The sequence below is a fragment of the Carcharodon carcharias genome, chromosome 4 (assembly GCF_017639515.1).
Source record: "Carcharodon carcharias isolate sCarCar2 chromosome 4, sCarCar2.pri, whole genome shotgun sequence".
Lineage (NCBI taxonomy): Eukaryota > Metazoa > Chordata > Chondrichthyes > Lamniformes > Lamnidae > Carcharodon > Carcharodon carcharias.
Genome location: NC_054470.1, coordinates 162,136,831 through 162,151,098, shown reverse-complemented (window position 1 = coordinate 162,151,098; position 14,268 = coordinate 162,136,831). Strand labels below are relative to the sequence as shown.

At 43.7% G+C, this 14,268-nt stretch overlaps 1 protein-coding gene across 2 annotated transcripts in view; it reads left to right on the top strand.

Annotated features, from left to right (window-relative positions):
* The first annotated feature begins 5,244 nt into the window (after nt 1–5,244).
* Nucleotides 5,245–14,268, top strand: part of ap3b1a (adaptor related protein complex 3 subunit beta 1a) — a 338,438-nt gene continuing 329,414 nt past the window's right edge. For both annotated transcript variants that reach the window (XM_041185794.1, XM_041185792.1), the window contains exon 1: nt 5,245–5,566. In XM_041185794.1, the coding sequence (XP_041041728.1) occupies nt 5,415–5,566 (152 nt within the window). In that variant the 5' untranslated portion in view covers nt 5,245–5,414. The remainder of the gene's footprint in view (nt 5,567–14,268) is intronic.

Genomic DNA, 14,268 nt, shown 5'->3' with positions numbered 1-14,268 from the left:
GTGTGTGATATTCTGTCAAAGGCCTTCTCCTGATCCAGGCTGATGAGGCAGGTATGCACACCCCTATCCTGTACATAGGCAATCGTATCCCTGAGCAGCACGAGGCTGTCAGAGATCTTCCTGCCCGGCACAGTGCAGGTCTGGTCAGGGTGGATCACCAATTCCAGAGCGGATTTGACCCGATTGGCGATGACCTTGGACAGAATTTTATGGTCCACATTCAACAGTGAAATGGGTAGCCAATTTCTAATTTCCTCCCTTTCCCCCTTGTGCTTGTAGATGAGGGTGATAATGCCTTTCCTCATGGATTCTGACATACTGCCGGCCAGGAGCATACTGTCGTACACTTCTAGCAGGTCTGGGCTGATCCAGTCCCACAGAGCCGAATACAACTCCGCCGGCAAGCCGTCACTTCCGGGAGTTTTACTCTTCTCGAAGGACTCAAGGGCCTCAGTCAGTTCGTCAGGAGTTAGCGCTTTGTCCAGACTCTCCCGTGTACTGTCATCTAAGACCTCCGTGATAGAGGACAGGAAGGACTGGGAGGCCGTGCTGTCTGTGGGCTTTACGTCATACAATCTGGCATAGAAGGATTTGCTAATCCTCAAAATGTCAGATTGCAATGACTTAACTGAGCCGTCTTCTTCCTTCAGGCTGCTGATCACAGAGCTCTCCCTGTGTACCTTTTGGAAGAAGAAACATGAGCACGTCTCATCCTGCTCCACGGAGCGGACTCTGGAACGGGAGATGATCTTGAAGGCCTCCGAGGCAAAGAGCGAGGCTTGCTGGCTCTTCACCTCTTGAAGTTCCTCCTTGATATCGACCCCCATCGACCGCAGCCAGAGCAGATTCTGCATGTTTTTCTGGAGTCGGGACATTTCCCTCTGTTCCTTTCTAGCTTTCTGGGTGCCTTTGAGGACGAAAAACCTCTTGATGTTTCCCTTGATCGCTTCCCACCAGTGTGTCAGGGACTCAAAGTGGGGTTTCATGGTTCTCCAACCTTTGTAATCCCTCTTGAGCTCCTCAATGTTCTCTGGGGTCAGCAGTTTCATGTTTAGCTTCCATACCCCCCTTCCAACCCTCTGGTCCTTCTCTAAGTAACAGTCAGCCAGTAGGAGGCAATGGTCAGAGAAGAACACCGGCTTGACATCGGTGGATCTGACTGTGAAAGCACGGGACACAAACAGGAAATCTATCCTGGAACAGACGGACCCGTCAGGCCGCTACCAGGTGTATCCACGCTGCGCTCCATCTGCAGGGTTGCTGAAGACGTTGTGCAGCTTGGCATCCTTTACTGTTTCCATCAGAGATCTGGATGTAGTGTCCAATCTGCTGTCGGCCCTGCCGGATCGTCCAGCCGCATCGATGATGCAGTTGAAGTCACCGCCCAGAATGACCGGCCTGGAGGTTGCCAGCAGCAGTGGGAGCTGCTGAAAAACCTCCAGCCGCTCAGCCCCTTGTGACGGGGCGTAGACGTTAATTAAACGAGTGGAGCATTCTTATACATTACGTCTGCTACGAGGAGGCGCCCGCCCACCACCTCCTTAACCTGGGAGACGGTGAAGCTGCCTCCCCGCAGCAGAATCCCCAGGCCGGAGAAACGAGAGTCATTTCCTCCCGACCAGATCGATGGCCCATGGGACCACCATCGTGACCATTGCCTGTAGGAGCTGAGGTGCGGTATCGCACACTCCTGCAGAAACAGCAGGTCAGCTTTGACCTTGGCAAGGCAGTCCAAGGTCGCAACACATCGCGTAGTAGATTTAATGCTACCCACATTTATGGATACAATCTTTACACCCATTTTAAAGCAGTTAGTCGCTTACCAAACCTGTTGTCTCTGAGAGTTCCTTCATGCCCGTGGTGTGCTCAAATTGCTTCACTTGGGATGGGCTGAGGAAAGCGTCCTGAACCTCCCCATTGGAGATGTTCTGCTCGGGTGGCATCTGGGGGTCCATGCAGAGAGTGGGGTTTGAAATGTCCTCTGTTGGAGATGCTTCTCCAATCCTCTCCCCCTCTGGGGCGTTGCTGCTCCCGGCTTCCCGGAGCTGGGGTGCGCTGAGCGCCTCACTGCTCCCAGATTCCTGGGGTTGTGGGCCAAGTTGGGGTGCGCTGGTCTCCTCAGTGTCACCAATGTTCTGGAGCTTGGGTGACTCGTCCTCCAACTCCCTAGCATTTTGCCGCTTCTTCTGTTGGCGCCGCCCTGGCCCTTCTTCGTCCGAAGAGCTGCTGCTCTTGTTATCCGTGTCGGATAGGAGACGCCTCTTGACTCTTGTCAGGGAAGTGGCTTGGTTTCTTTTTAGCCCCTTCTTCCTTTTGGCTCTCTTCACCAGCTGCCACTCCCACTGCTGCTTTCCCACTACTGCCTCCTCCTCCTCCGTTGATTCGCTCTCCTGAGGAGTGGGAGGTTCAGGGGGCAGTGCTGTTGATTGGCTGTCTGCTGCCTCAATTTTTTCCTCCACCTTGTCTCTCTCTGTGTCCTCCTTAGTCCCGATGTTTTCCCTGGGGGCCTTGGTGGTTGGTGTGACACGAGGCATTTCTTCCGCTTCCCCCTCGTTGGCTTTAGCTGCCTGTGCACAAGTACGGCAACGTTTGGGGCAGGTCTTGTGGAGGTGACTTGCCTCGCCACACAGGTTGCAGCACTTAGCCTGTTTACAATCTTTTGCCTGGTGCCCTTCCTTTTTGCAGTTCTTGCAGAGGACAGCACTGCAATTGGCCGCCACATGACCAGACTTGCTGCATGAGCGACAAAGTTTGGGTTGCCCAGCGTAGACAAGGTAACCACGGCTTCCCCCAATAGCGAATCTCGAAGGGGGGTGGAAAACGGCTCCCTTACCGTCGGTCTTGAGCGTTACCTTAACCTGGCGTTTACATGTCCAGATCCCCAAATTATCTTTAACTTCAGTGCACTCCCAACCTTATCGAAGTACCTGGTAAGGAAGGTGAGCACATCAGCGACAGGGATGTAGGGGTTGTACAGATGCACCGTCGCAACCCGTTCACGATGCAACGGTAGAACAAAGAGCGGCTCCGCCGTCAGGATCTTCATTTCTGGCAGGTCTTTCTTTCCCTCAAACACCTTCAGGAGTTTGACACAAGCTGCCACATGCTTGAAGGTCACATCAAAGAAACCAGCGCTGGGGAAATCCTGCAGGCAATAGATATCCACAGCCTCAAAACCACACAGCTTGAATAGGATCCTCTTCGTGAAGGAGGTCCTATCCATTCCTGTTCCTTGCTCGCTGCCCTTCACCATGACTCGAATGGTGTTAGGTACCTCATGGTAAGGGGTGTGACTGGTTATAGCCATTGCTCTTTCCCTGGCAGAAATGCGATGAAGGTCTCTCCCCTGCCAGGTAAGTATCTGCACTGAAGCGTTCTGAAATTTCTCTCCATTTAAATAATAAGTCGCCTTTTTATTCTTCTGACCAAAATGGATAACCTCACACTTATCCACGTAAACTCCATCTGCCAAATTTTGGCCCATTCACATAACCTGTCCATATCCATTTGTAAATTTCTTCTTTCTTCCTTGCAAATTAATTTCCCACCTATTTTGGTGTCATCTGCAAATTTAACTATAGTACCTTCTACCCCTGAGTCCAAGTCATTAATATAGATTTGCATATTTAATTTATAGAATTACAGTATCGATCCTATTCAGATTTGTTTTATTACTGATGATTTTATTATTTTCATCTAAAAAAACCAGTACAAAAACATTTTCCTATTTCTAGAAAAGCAAGGTAAAAATACACGAAACTCGTTTCAACAAAAGCATATTGAATGAGCAAGAACTCAGACTCCGACAGGGCAGCCACATATTTGAACTGTAATAATCCAGTAGAGTCATTCTCTTAGGGTGAGATTGTGGAAGCAGTGGGCTGGCCTCACTTGTTTTCCGTTCACTGCTCCTAACCTGCTCTCCCTTCCTTTCTCCTCCTGTTGGTCCACTCAGTTTCTCCTAACCGAATAGCTGTTAAATCTGCCTCATTTACACTCAAGATCTCCACTTTCTGCTCAGACCCTCCAGCTATAAAAACAACACTCTCCTCCTGTTGCCAAGTGTGGCGTCACCTGATCCTGGGCTGATGGATACAACCCGCATACTGCCTTTCATACAACAACATCTTATATCTATATATAACAAAGTCGAAAAACAGCTCAGCTATTTCATCAGTGTTTTTTCATACTAATTACTCCAGTTCTGCCTTCTTGAACTGCTGCAGTCCATGTGGTGTCCGTACACCCACAGTCCTGCTGGGAAGCGAGTTCCAGGATTTTGAGCCTTCACTGTGGCTGGATCAAAAACCTGGAACTCCCTTCCTGACAGCTGTGTTGGTGTATCTACAGCACACGGGCTGCAGTAGCTCAAGAAGGCAGCTCAGTGTTACCTTCTCAAGGGATTGGCAATTAATGCTGCATTTGCCAATGACGCTCAGATCATCCCAAAAAGGAATTAACAAAAAGGCAATTATTTTTCTTTGTTTATACTTTCATGGGATGTGGGTGTTGCTGGCAAAACCAGCATTTCCCTAATTGCCCTTGAACTGAGTGGCTTGATAGTCCAATGCACATGGCAGTTAAGTGTCAACCACACTGCTGTGGATCTGGAGTCATGTGTAGGCTAGACCAGGTAAGGTTGGCAGATTTCCTTCCCTAAAGACCATTAGTGAACCAGATGGATTTTTAACAACAATCGATGATAATTTTCATGGTCACCATGACTGAGACTGGCTTTCCACACCATATTTATGAACTGAATTTACATTCCACCAGCTGCCACGGTATGATTTAAACCTGCACCCCCAGGGCCTGAGCCTGGACCTCTGAGCTAACTCGTCCAGCGACATTACCACTACGCCAACATCTCAACCGCCCCCATAGTGCTCAGTACCACTGCAATTATTTGCTTACACATCATCCAGAAGTGGTTTGCAATCTGCTTGATGACCAGTGGGCTCCAGCCTAACAGTACAAAAACAAAAATACCTGGAAAAACTCAGCAGGTCTGGCAGCATCTGCGGAGAGGAGGACGGTTAACGTTTCGAATCCGAATGACCCTTCAACAGAACTGACAGTGCCAGGTGTGAGCAACGCTGAAGTGAGGGCACGCTCCCCGCGCTCGGGGTCTGCACCTTCCCATCGCCAAAGCCCGGAGCAGCGATTGGCCGGGGCGCGTGCGAGACGTCATGAGGGAGGGGCGTCTCCCGGGCAGCCGTTGGATCACGTGACCTCGGCGTCAGCTGACCTTCCACTGCCTTCCCCCTGTCACATTTCCGGTGCCGTGTGACTGGGGACCGGCAAGCGAGGGGTAAAAAAAATACAAAAATTATATTAAAAAAAACCACATTTAAGCATTCGGCAGCCGGATTGGCGGCGATTGTGCTCCATACGGACGGGAGAGCCCTCTGCAAATGATGGCGAGTAATAACGTGTCCTACAACGATCAGGGTGACCGGGGCCTGGGAGGTGGTGAATCGACCGAGTTGGGCCAAGAAGCCACGGCAATGACTTCAGGAGGAGGGGCAGGAGTGGGGTTCCGGCTCTTCAGCGCAGACTACAAGAAGTAAGTTAAAGAGTCAGTTTGTGCTGGATTGCACACTCTCCTGAGGCTGCGTTCCCCGACTACAAAAACTGTCTCAGCTTTTATCACCGTTCTAAAGTTCATAAAGGGAAAGACTTTGGCGAACTTTGCTCGTGTCAATTAATTTTCAAAGGCATTGCTTGCGATGAGGGTTGTTTCTCAGACAAATAAACAACAAGCGGCAGAATGTTTCAGTGTGAAGACAGTACTTTATTACACTGGTACTACCATACCAGCTTTTTTTATATTGAAGCGCTGTAACATCTTCGGAAGATATTGTGATGACTCTGGTCACTTTTCACTCTCAGCAAAATTACAGAATCTCAGAATTGTTACAGCACAGAAGGAGGCCGTTTGGACCCTTGTGTCTGCACTGGCTATCTGAATGAGCAGTTAACCTGGTGCCATTCTCCTGACTTCCATTGGTAACCCTGCGCATTCTTCCTTTTTTAGATAATCTAATTCCCTTTGAATGCTTTAATTGGACCTGCCTCCATCACAGCCTCAGGCAGTGCATTCCAGATCCCAACCACTCGCTACATGAAAAAGGTTTTTCACATATCACCTTTGCTTCTTTTGCCAATTATGTTAAATCTGTGTTCTCTGGTTCTTGACCCTTCTACTAATGGGAACGGTTTTTTCTGATATACTCTCTCCAGAGACCTCATGATTTTGAATGTTTCTATCCAATCTTCATCTTCTCTTCAAGGAAAACAGTCCTGACTTTTCCAATCTATCTACGTAACTGAATTTCCTCATTCCTGGAACCATTCTCGTGAATCTTTTCTGCACTCTTTTCAATGTCTTCACATCTTTCCTAAAGTACCAGGCCCAGAAGTGGTGTAACACTCCAGTTGAGGCCGAATCAGTGTTTTCTACAAGTTCAACATAACCTCCTTGCTCTTGTACTCTATTTGCCTATTATTAAAGCTTAGGATACTGTATGCTTTATTAACTGCTCTCAAATTGTCCTGCCACTTTCAGTGACTTATGCACATATACACCCAGGTCCCTCTGCTCCTGCATCCCCTTTAGAATTGAACCCTTTATTTTATATTGTCTCTGTGCTCTTCTTGCACTCTGCATTGATCTGTCGCATGTCTGTCCAGTCGCCAACATGTTCATGTTCTTTTGAAGTTCTAAACTATCCTCCTAACGGTTCACAATACTCCCAAGGTTTGCATCATCGAATTTTAAAATTGTGCTCAGTACACAAAGGGCTAGGTCATATCAAGAAAAGCAAGGGGATCTCCACTACAAACCTTCCTCCAGTCTTAAAAGCATTCATTAACCACTACTCTTTTCCTGATCACTCAACCAATTTTGTATGTGTTGCCACTGTGCCTCTTATTCCATGAGCTATAACTGCTCACAAGTCTGTGCGGCAATGTAACAAATGCCTTTTGGAAGTTCATGTACATCACATCAATAGCATCATCCTCACCAACACTGTCACCTCTACAGAAAACTTTAGCAAATTAGTTAATTATTTTTCTTTAACAAATTCATGTTGACTTTCCTTAATTAACTTCTAAGTGACTGCTATTTTTGCCCAGAATTATTGTTTCCAGAAGTTTCCCCACCACCAGACTGGCCTTGAGCTGCTGGGCTTATCTTTACACCCTTTTTTTTGAACAAGGGGGTGACATTTGCAATTCTCCAGTCCTCTGCTACCACCCCAGAGGCTAAGGAAGACTGGAAAGTCATGGCCAGTGCCTCCACAACTTCCATTCTCACTTCCCTCAGTGTCGTTGGATGCATCTCATTTGGCCCTAGTGCCTTATCAACCTTAGTTGCATTGAGCATTGCCATTCCTGTTTGCTGCAGGGGATTTAATTGTAATATCTTTGGACCCATGTTTTGAAAATGATTAGTAATCTTTTAATGATTCCCTTTAGCACAGTTGTCTAGCATTATATTTTTCCAGCACTCAAGTGCAATTAATTGCCCCCACCCTCCAGCTTCTCAAAAGGTTAGGAAGCTGCTTTTTGTTCCAGGAAAAAGTCATTGTTATTTCAAGTGGCACACATTGTTAATGTATGATATTTACTTTGCCAAATCAGTTAGTAAAACTAAATTCAAAATCTAATTTTGGTAACTTCACTGCCTGCATTCACACACGTTGCATTGTTGAAATTCTTCACTGTGTAGGTTAACTAGATAATCTTGGAGCAACTCTTTATAAAGGCAGATGACATCTCACAACATGAATCCTTAGCTCTTCTCTTTATTACTTGTAAAGTTTGTTTTTTTTAAACCATTGTTTAATGTGAAGTTGAAACTTTGATTTGGGTGGAAAAAGCTTAAAAGCTCAATGTAAATTGGTTAGAATTGCTGACAACTGTCGATCTAAGAGCCATGGTTGAACCTGAATAGATAGCTTGCAAATAGCATAATGAATTTAGCTTAATACCTAAAAAGATAGAGCATTGATAGACAAAGATGGGCAATGTAAGTTCTTGAATGTTACTGCAATAGCCCTGGGTTATATCGAGGAGCTCTTAAGGGTCTTTTGTAGACTTGTGTTCAAATAGAACAAATAGCATGCAACCTTACAACAAATACAGTGGGAGGAAGTCATGTTCAAGTACATGTTCTAGTCAGGCTTCACTTTGAGCACTCTGTGTGATTTTCATCAAGATTTATGGGTGACATTCAAGCCTTGGGGGTAGAGCGCTATGGAATCATGAGGCTCCTCATAATGGGTTCTCCATTATGGTAAAAGTAAGGCTGGAGAAAATGTACTTTAAACTAAAGGAGTGCTTTAGCAGTTGCCTTTATAGATGTTAGGAAAAGTTATACTGGAGACACTTTTAAGCATAAAACTGATGTAGCAAGGGGACACCAGATCCAAGTCAGTTAAAAGCCAGTTTAGGACTGATGCTAGGAAGCTGTTAACATGGAACAATTGCAACCTGCTGATGCCCTGTTTCAGATGATGGAGATGAGAGCATTTCAGTGTTTCGTTTAGAACGATGAGGCAATTTGAATATTTCTGGAATTAGCTGGAAAGCCTTTTTCATCGACATCTATCTTGTGAAGTTGTTCTTTTCCAATGGCTGGTTCATGTAGGCACCACTACTCTGAATTCAGAGTAAAGCAAGAGCAGAATGTTCCATCATTCTTGGCCCAGAAATATTTCACAATTCTCTCCTCCTTTCCACCCTACACGCCCCTACCCTGCCACATTCTATAACTATGATCTACAGTTTCAAGAAGGAATAAAGGATATATTACGTTAGCTATGATCTAAAAATAATAGGTTTAGGCTTAAGACCAAGGCATTTGTCAAATGCATGAGCTAGCATTGCTGCTTTGGGTGGGCACATTTTTTTCCACTGTTCAGTTCCATATTGCTTTTATGTGCATGAAGTAATTTTGTGCCATCCCCTAGCCACTTGTCTGCTCCTGGTTATGTACAATAGATAAAAGCAAAATACTGTAAATGTTGGAAATCTGAAATAAAAAGAGTCATATAGACTGGAAGCATTAACTCTGTTTCTCTTTCCACAGATGCTGCCAGACCTGAGTTTTTCCAGCATTTTCTGTTTTTATTTTAGATTTTGAGCATCTGCAGTATTTTGCTTTTATTTATGTAGGATAGATGTTATGTAGGTTTCTTTGTTAGATATCTGGGAAACTGTTTTGACAGAAAGCAGTGGAGAGTGACCAGTGCATTTTCAACAATTGGCACTCTCCAGCAGACCTGGGCACTCTTCCATTGCTTGGTTCAGATAAAAGCAGCTCAAACCATATCTTTGGAAATTGCTCATGACTTGTTTCTGGTATTTCATAATTTTTTTGTGGTGTGTCACTTGGGCATATTGTCATGGCTCAAGAAAAATTGACGTTCCAACTGTGACGGGTGAATGAAATGATTTTTTTAGGAGCAGGTTTGAAATCCTCCTGAATGCTTGTCAAGTTAATGACAGCAACTTGGTTTGTTTTGCAGACATATTTGCCTTGGTTCTGGCGAATTGTGCTTGCAAGGATTCGTACTTGGGGCCAAATAAAAGCAAGAAACTTTTTAAATTTTGTCTACTATTCTATGTATGTGGCTGAATCAAGTGCCAAGACCCCTGCCAATACTTTTTGTGTGAATATTTATTAAAATTCTTTGATCTTAAGAAGTTAAATAACAATTCATTGCAGGATAGTGGGTTGATATGTGGTCCATGTTTGGTTGGTATGCTAATGATGCAGTGATGTGTGAGAATGTAAGTTTGTACTACTCTCTGCATTGAGTTCCCAGTTTTACTGCTCTGCTGCCAAAAGGAAATAGCATTTAGTCCCAGCATTTCACATACATGTGCATGAAAAAGTCTCACTATCACCAGTTTGCACTTGAACAGTGTCATTGGTCAAGGCTTAATGAGCTTGCAGCTTTGTGTGTCACCACTTGGAATGTGAATATGGAATGAGATGAGGCTATTTGACCTGTTTCTTTTATGGGGAATCTACAATCTATCCTGAGCTTGGCCTAAATAGCCAAGTGGTTATGGTACTGGGTTTGTAAGCCCAAGATCAAGAGTTCAAATCTCACAATGGCAAAACTATGAATCAAGAGTTCAAATCTCACAATGGCAAACAATGTAACAAGGCTTGGCCTAAATAGCCAAGTGGTTATGGTACTGGGTTTGTAACCCCAAGATCAAGAGTTCAAATCTCACCATGCCAAACTATGAAACAATGTAACATCTGAAACAGATGGAAATGGGTTTGTACTCGAAAAAGCTTGGCCTAAATAGCCAAGTGGTTATGGTACTGGGTTTGTAACCCCAAGATCAAGAGTTCAAATCTCACAATGGCAAACTATGAAAAAATGTAACTTCATCTGAAACAGATGGAAACGGGTTTGTACTCAAAAGAGTTACAATCTATCCTGAGCTTGGCCTAAATAGCCAAGTGGTTATGGTACTGGGTTTGTAAGCCCAAGATCAAGAGTTCAAATCTCACAATGGCAAAACTATGAATCAAGAGTTCAAATCTCACAATGGCAAACAATGTAACAAGGCTTGGCCTAAATAGCCAAGTGGTTATGGTACTGGGTTTGTAACCCCAAGATCAAGAGTTCAAATCTCACCATGCCAAACTATGAAACAATGTAATTTCATCTGAAACAGATGGAAACGTGTTTGTAGGCTTGGCCTAAATAGCCAAGTGGTTATGGTACTGGGTTTGTAACCCCAAGATCGAGAGTTCAAATCTTACAATGGCAAACTATGAAACAATGTAACTTCATCTGAAACAGATGGAAACGGGTTTGTACTCGAAAGAGTTACAAAAGAAAGAGATGCTAAACCACGAAAATCACTCAAAAGAGTATCAAGAGTTCAAATCTCACAATGGCAAACTATGAAACAATGTAAAACAAAAAAACAGAATTACCTGGAAAAACTCAGCAGGTCTGGCAGCATCGGCGGAGAAGAAAAGAGTTGACGTTTTAGGGGCCTAAGTAGCCAAGTGGTTATGGTACTGGGCTTGTAACCCCAAGGTCAAGAGTTCAAATCTCACAATGGCAAACTATGAAACAATGTAACTTCATCTGAAACAGATGAGATGACGTTGGGACGCTCGCTCAACATCAAGAGTTCAAATCTCACAATGGGAAACAATGTGACTTCATCTGAAACAGATGGGAACGGGTTTGTACTCGAAAGAGTTACAATCTATCCTGGCTTGGCCTAAATAGCCAAGTGGTTATGGTACTGGGTTTGTAACCCCAAGATCAAGAGTTCAAATCTCACAATGGCAAACTATGAAACAATGTAAAACAAAAACAGAATTACCTGGAAAAACTCAGCAGGTCTGGCAGCATCGGCGGAGAAGAAAAGAGTTGACGTTTCGAGTCCTGATGCTGCCAGACCTGCTGAGTTTTTCCAGGTAATTCTGTTTTTGTTTTTGTTTTGGATTTCCAGCATCCGCAGTTTTTTTGTTTTTATCTATGAAACAATGTAACTTCATCTGAATAGGAACAGATGGAAACGTGTTTGTACTCGAAGAGTAACATCTTCTTAACACTTGGCCTAAATAGCCAAGTGGTTATGGTACTGGGTTTGTAACCCCAAGATCAAGAGTTCAAATCTCACAATGGCAAAACTATGAAACAATGTAACTTCATCTGAAACAGATGGAAACGGGTTTGTACTCGAAAGAGTTACATCTTAAGGGCATTAGGGGAGCTTGGCCTAAATAGCCAAGTGGTTATGGTACTGGGCTTGTAACCCCAAGATCAAGAGTTCAAATCTCACAATGGCAAACTATGAAACAATGTAACTTCATCTGAATAGGAACAGATGGAAATGTGTTTGTACTCGAAAGAGTTACAATCTATCCTGGCTTGGCCTAAATAACCAAGTGGTTATGGTACTGGGTTTGTAACCCCAAGATCAAGAGTTCAAATCTCACAATGGCAAACTATGAAACAATGTAACTTCATCTGAATAGGAACAGATGGAAACGTGTTTGTACTCGAAAGAGTTACAATCTATCCTGTTGTGATTTCTACTCCACCTAAAAATATTTTATGCTTCTGAATGTAGTAATTTACATTGTTCTATGTAACAGCTTTACAATTCATTCTTGGCCTTTGCTGCCCTCTAATTATCTCTGGTTGTTCCTTCAGTTTGTTCATGAGTTAAGTCTCAATGTTTATGTTTCATTTTAAATGAAAACAGAATATGCTGAAGCCATAACAAAACCAGAATTACCTGGAAAAACTCAGCAGGTCCGGCAGCATCGGCAGAGAAGAAAAGAGTTGACGTTTCGAGTCCTCATGACCATTCAGCAGAACTGAGTGAATATTAGGAGAGGGGTGAAATACAAGCTGGTTTAAGGTGGGGGGAAGGTGTGGTTGTAAGGATAAACAAGCAGTGATAGGAGCAGATAATCAAAGGTTGTCATAGACAGAAGAACAGAGGTGTTGAAGGTGGTGATATTATTGTTCAGCACCTCTTTGTTCTTGTGTCTGTGACATCTTTTGATTATCTGCTCCTATCATTGCTTGCTTGTCCCTACAACCCCCCCCCCCCCCCCCCACCTTAAACCAGCTTATGTTTCACCCCTCTCCTAATATTCACTCAGTTCTGTTGAAGGGTCATGAGGACTCAAAAGGTCAACTCTTTTCTTCTCCGCCGATGCTGCCGGACCTGCTGAGTTTTTCCAGGTAATTCTGTTTTTGTTTTGGGTTTCCAGCATCTGCAGTTTTTTGTTTTTATGCTGAAGCCATACTTTATATGTTTCAAATCTAAGATAAGTTTAATATTGAGTGTGACCCTTCAAAAACAATAGAAGGATTGGAGCCAAAGGTTTCTAAAAATGTTGACACTCTTATTCGTTTTCATTTTAAATGAGCAACTATTGGGTTTTTTTTATAAGACTCTTCGACATAGCCATTACTTTATGGTGGAATGCCATATTTAATCTTCAGTTGCAATTGAGACTTGTTAATTTTTAACTGATGTCCTACCTGTTGAAAGCTACATCATGTATTACTTTTGACGTCTTCAATTCCAGCATCTTGTTTTCTTTTGTCTTTTCTGTAGTGGAGGCAAGTTCAGATTTGCAAGTGATTATTCAAAACTTGGAGCACTAAATTAAAAGTAGCATGCTAAAAACTATAAATGAATACTTCTTTGAAGACAAGGGCAAATGCATTTTGAGATTTATCCTCATTATCAAATGTTGCTGAGAGCTTTTCTTTCTCCACATCTTAAAGCCTAGTAGTCATCACAATGCACTTGTGTTGCAATATCGATCACTTTCCATTCGCCTCTGCAAGTTGTGACCTATAGTGCCTGAACTTTCCCTGCAGCAGATATCAATCATGCTGCCCCATAAGAGCAAACAACAAAAACTTTCACTATTATATGTCTTTAATGCAGAAAAATTCCCAAAGGACTTCACTGTTTCTGTCTGATTAAAGTTCCTATCAGAAAGGGGTGGCTAAAAGCATTGTCAAAGAGGTGGATTTTAAGAAGGGTCCTTGAAGGGGAGAGGGAGGTTGGATGGGACTGTTTAAGTGCTAACCCAAGGAATGACATAACCTCTTGCGAGGTTACATGGGCCCAAACGTTAATAGAAAATGACAGTTTTTTCTCACCATTGTGACCCCAGTAGTTGTATAACTGGAAATATTGTATTAGTGTTACAGCCATGCTCATGTTTCTTTTATTGTGCTTCCTTTATCTAGAAAACTTTGTTTTATGGCACTAGCACTTGAGCTTTTACCTCTGAGCCAGAAGGTCATGACTCCAAGTCCCACTCCATTGGAGTGTTGGACAGCATGAACTGAGCAAACTGTTGGGATTAAAGGGTGACAAGTCCCCAGGACCTGATGGCCTACATCCCAGGTTTTAAAGGAAGTGGCATCGGAGATAGTGGATGCATTGGCTATGATATTGCAAAATTCCCTGGATTCTGGAAAGGTTCCAGTGGGTTGGAAAAATGCTAAAATAATGCCCTTATGCAAAAAGGGGGAGGCAGAAAGTAGGAAACTATAGACCAGTTAGTTTAAGTCTGTCGTTGGGAAACTTTTGGAATCTGTTATTAAGGAAGTAGTAATGGGCCATTTGGAAAGTCAAAATGCAATCCATCAGAGTCAGCATGGATTTATGAAGAGTAAATAGTGTTTGACTAATTTGCTAGAGTTCTTTGAAGATGTGACAAGCAAAGTGGATAATGGG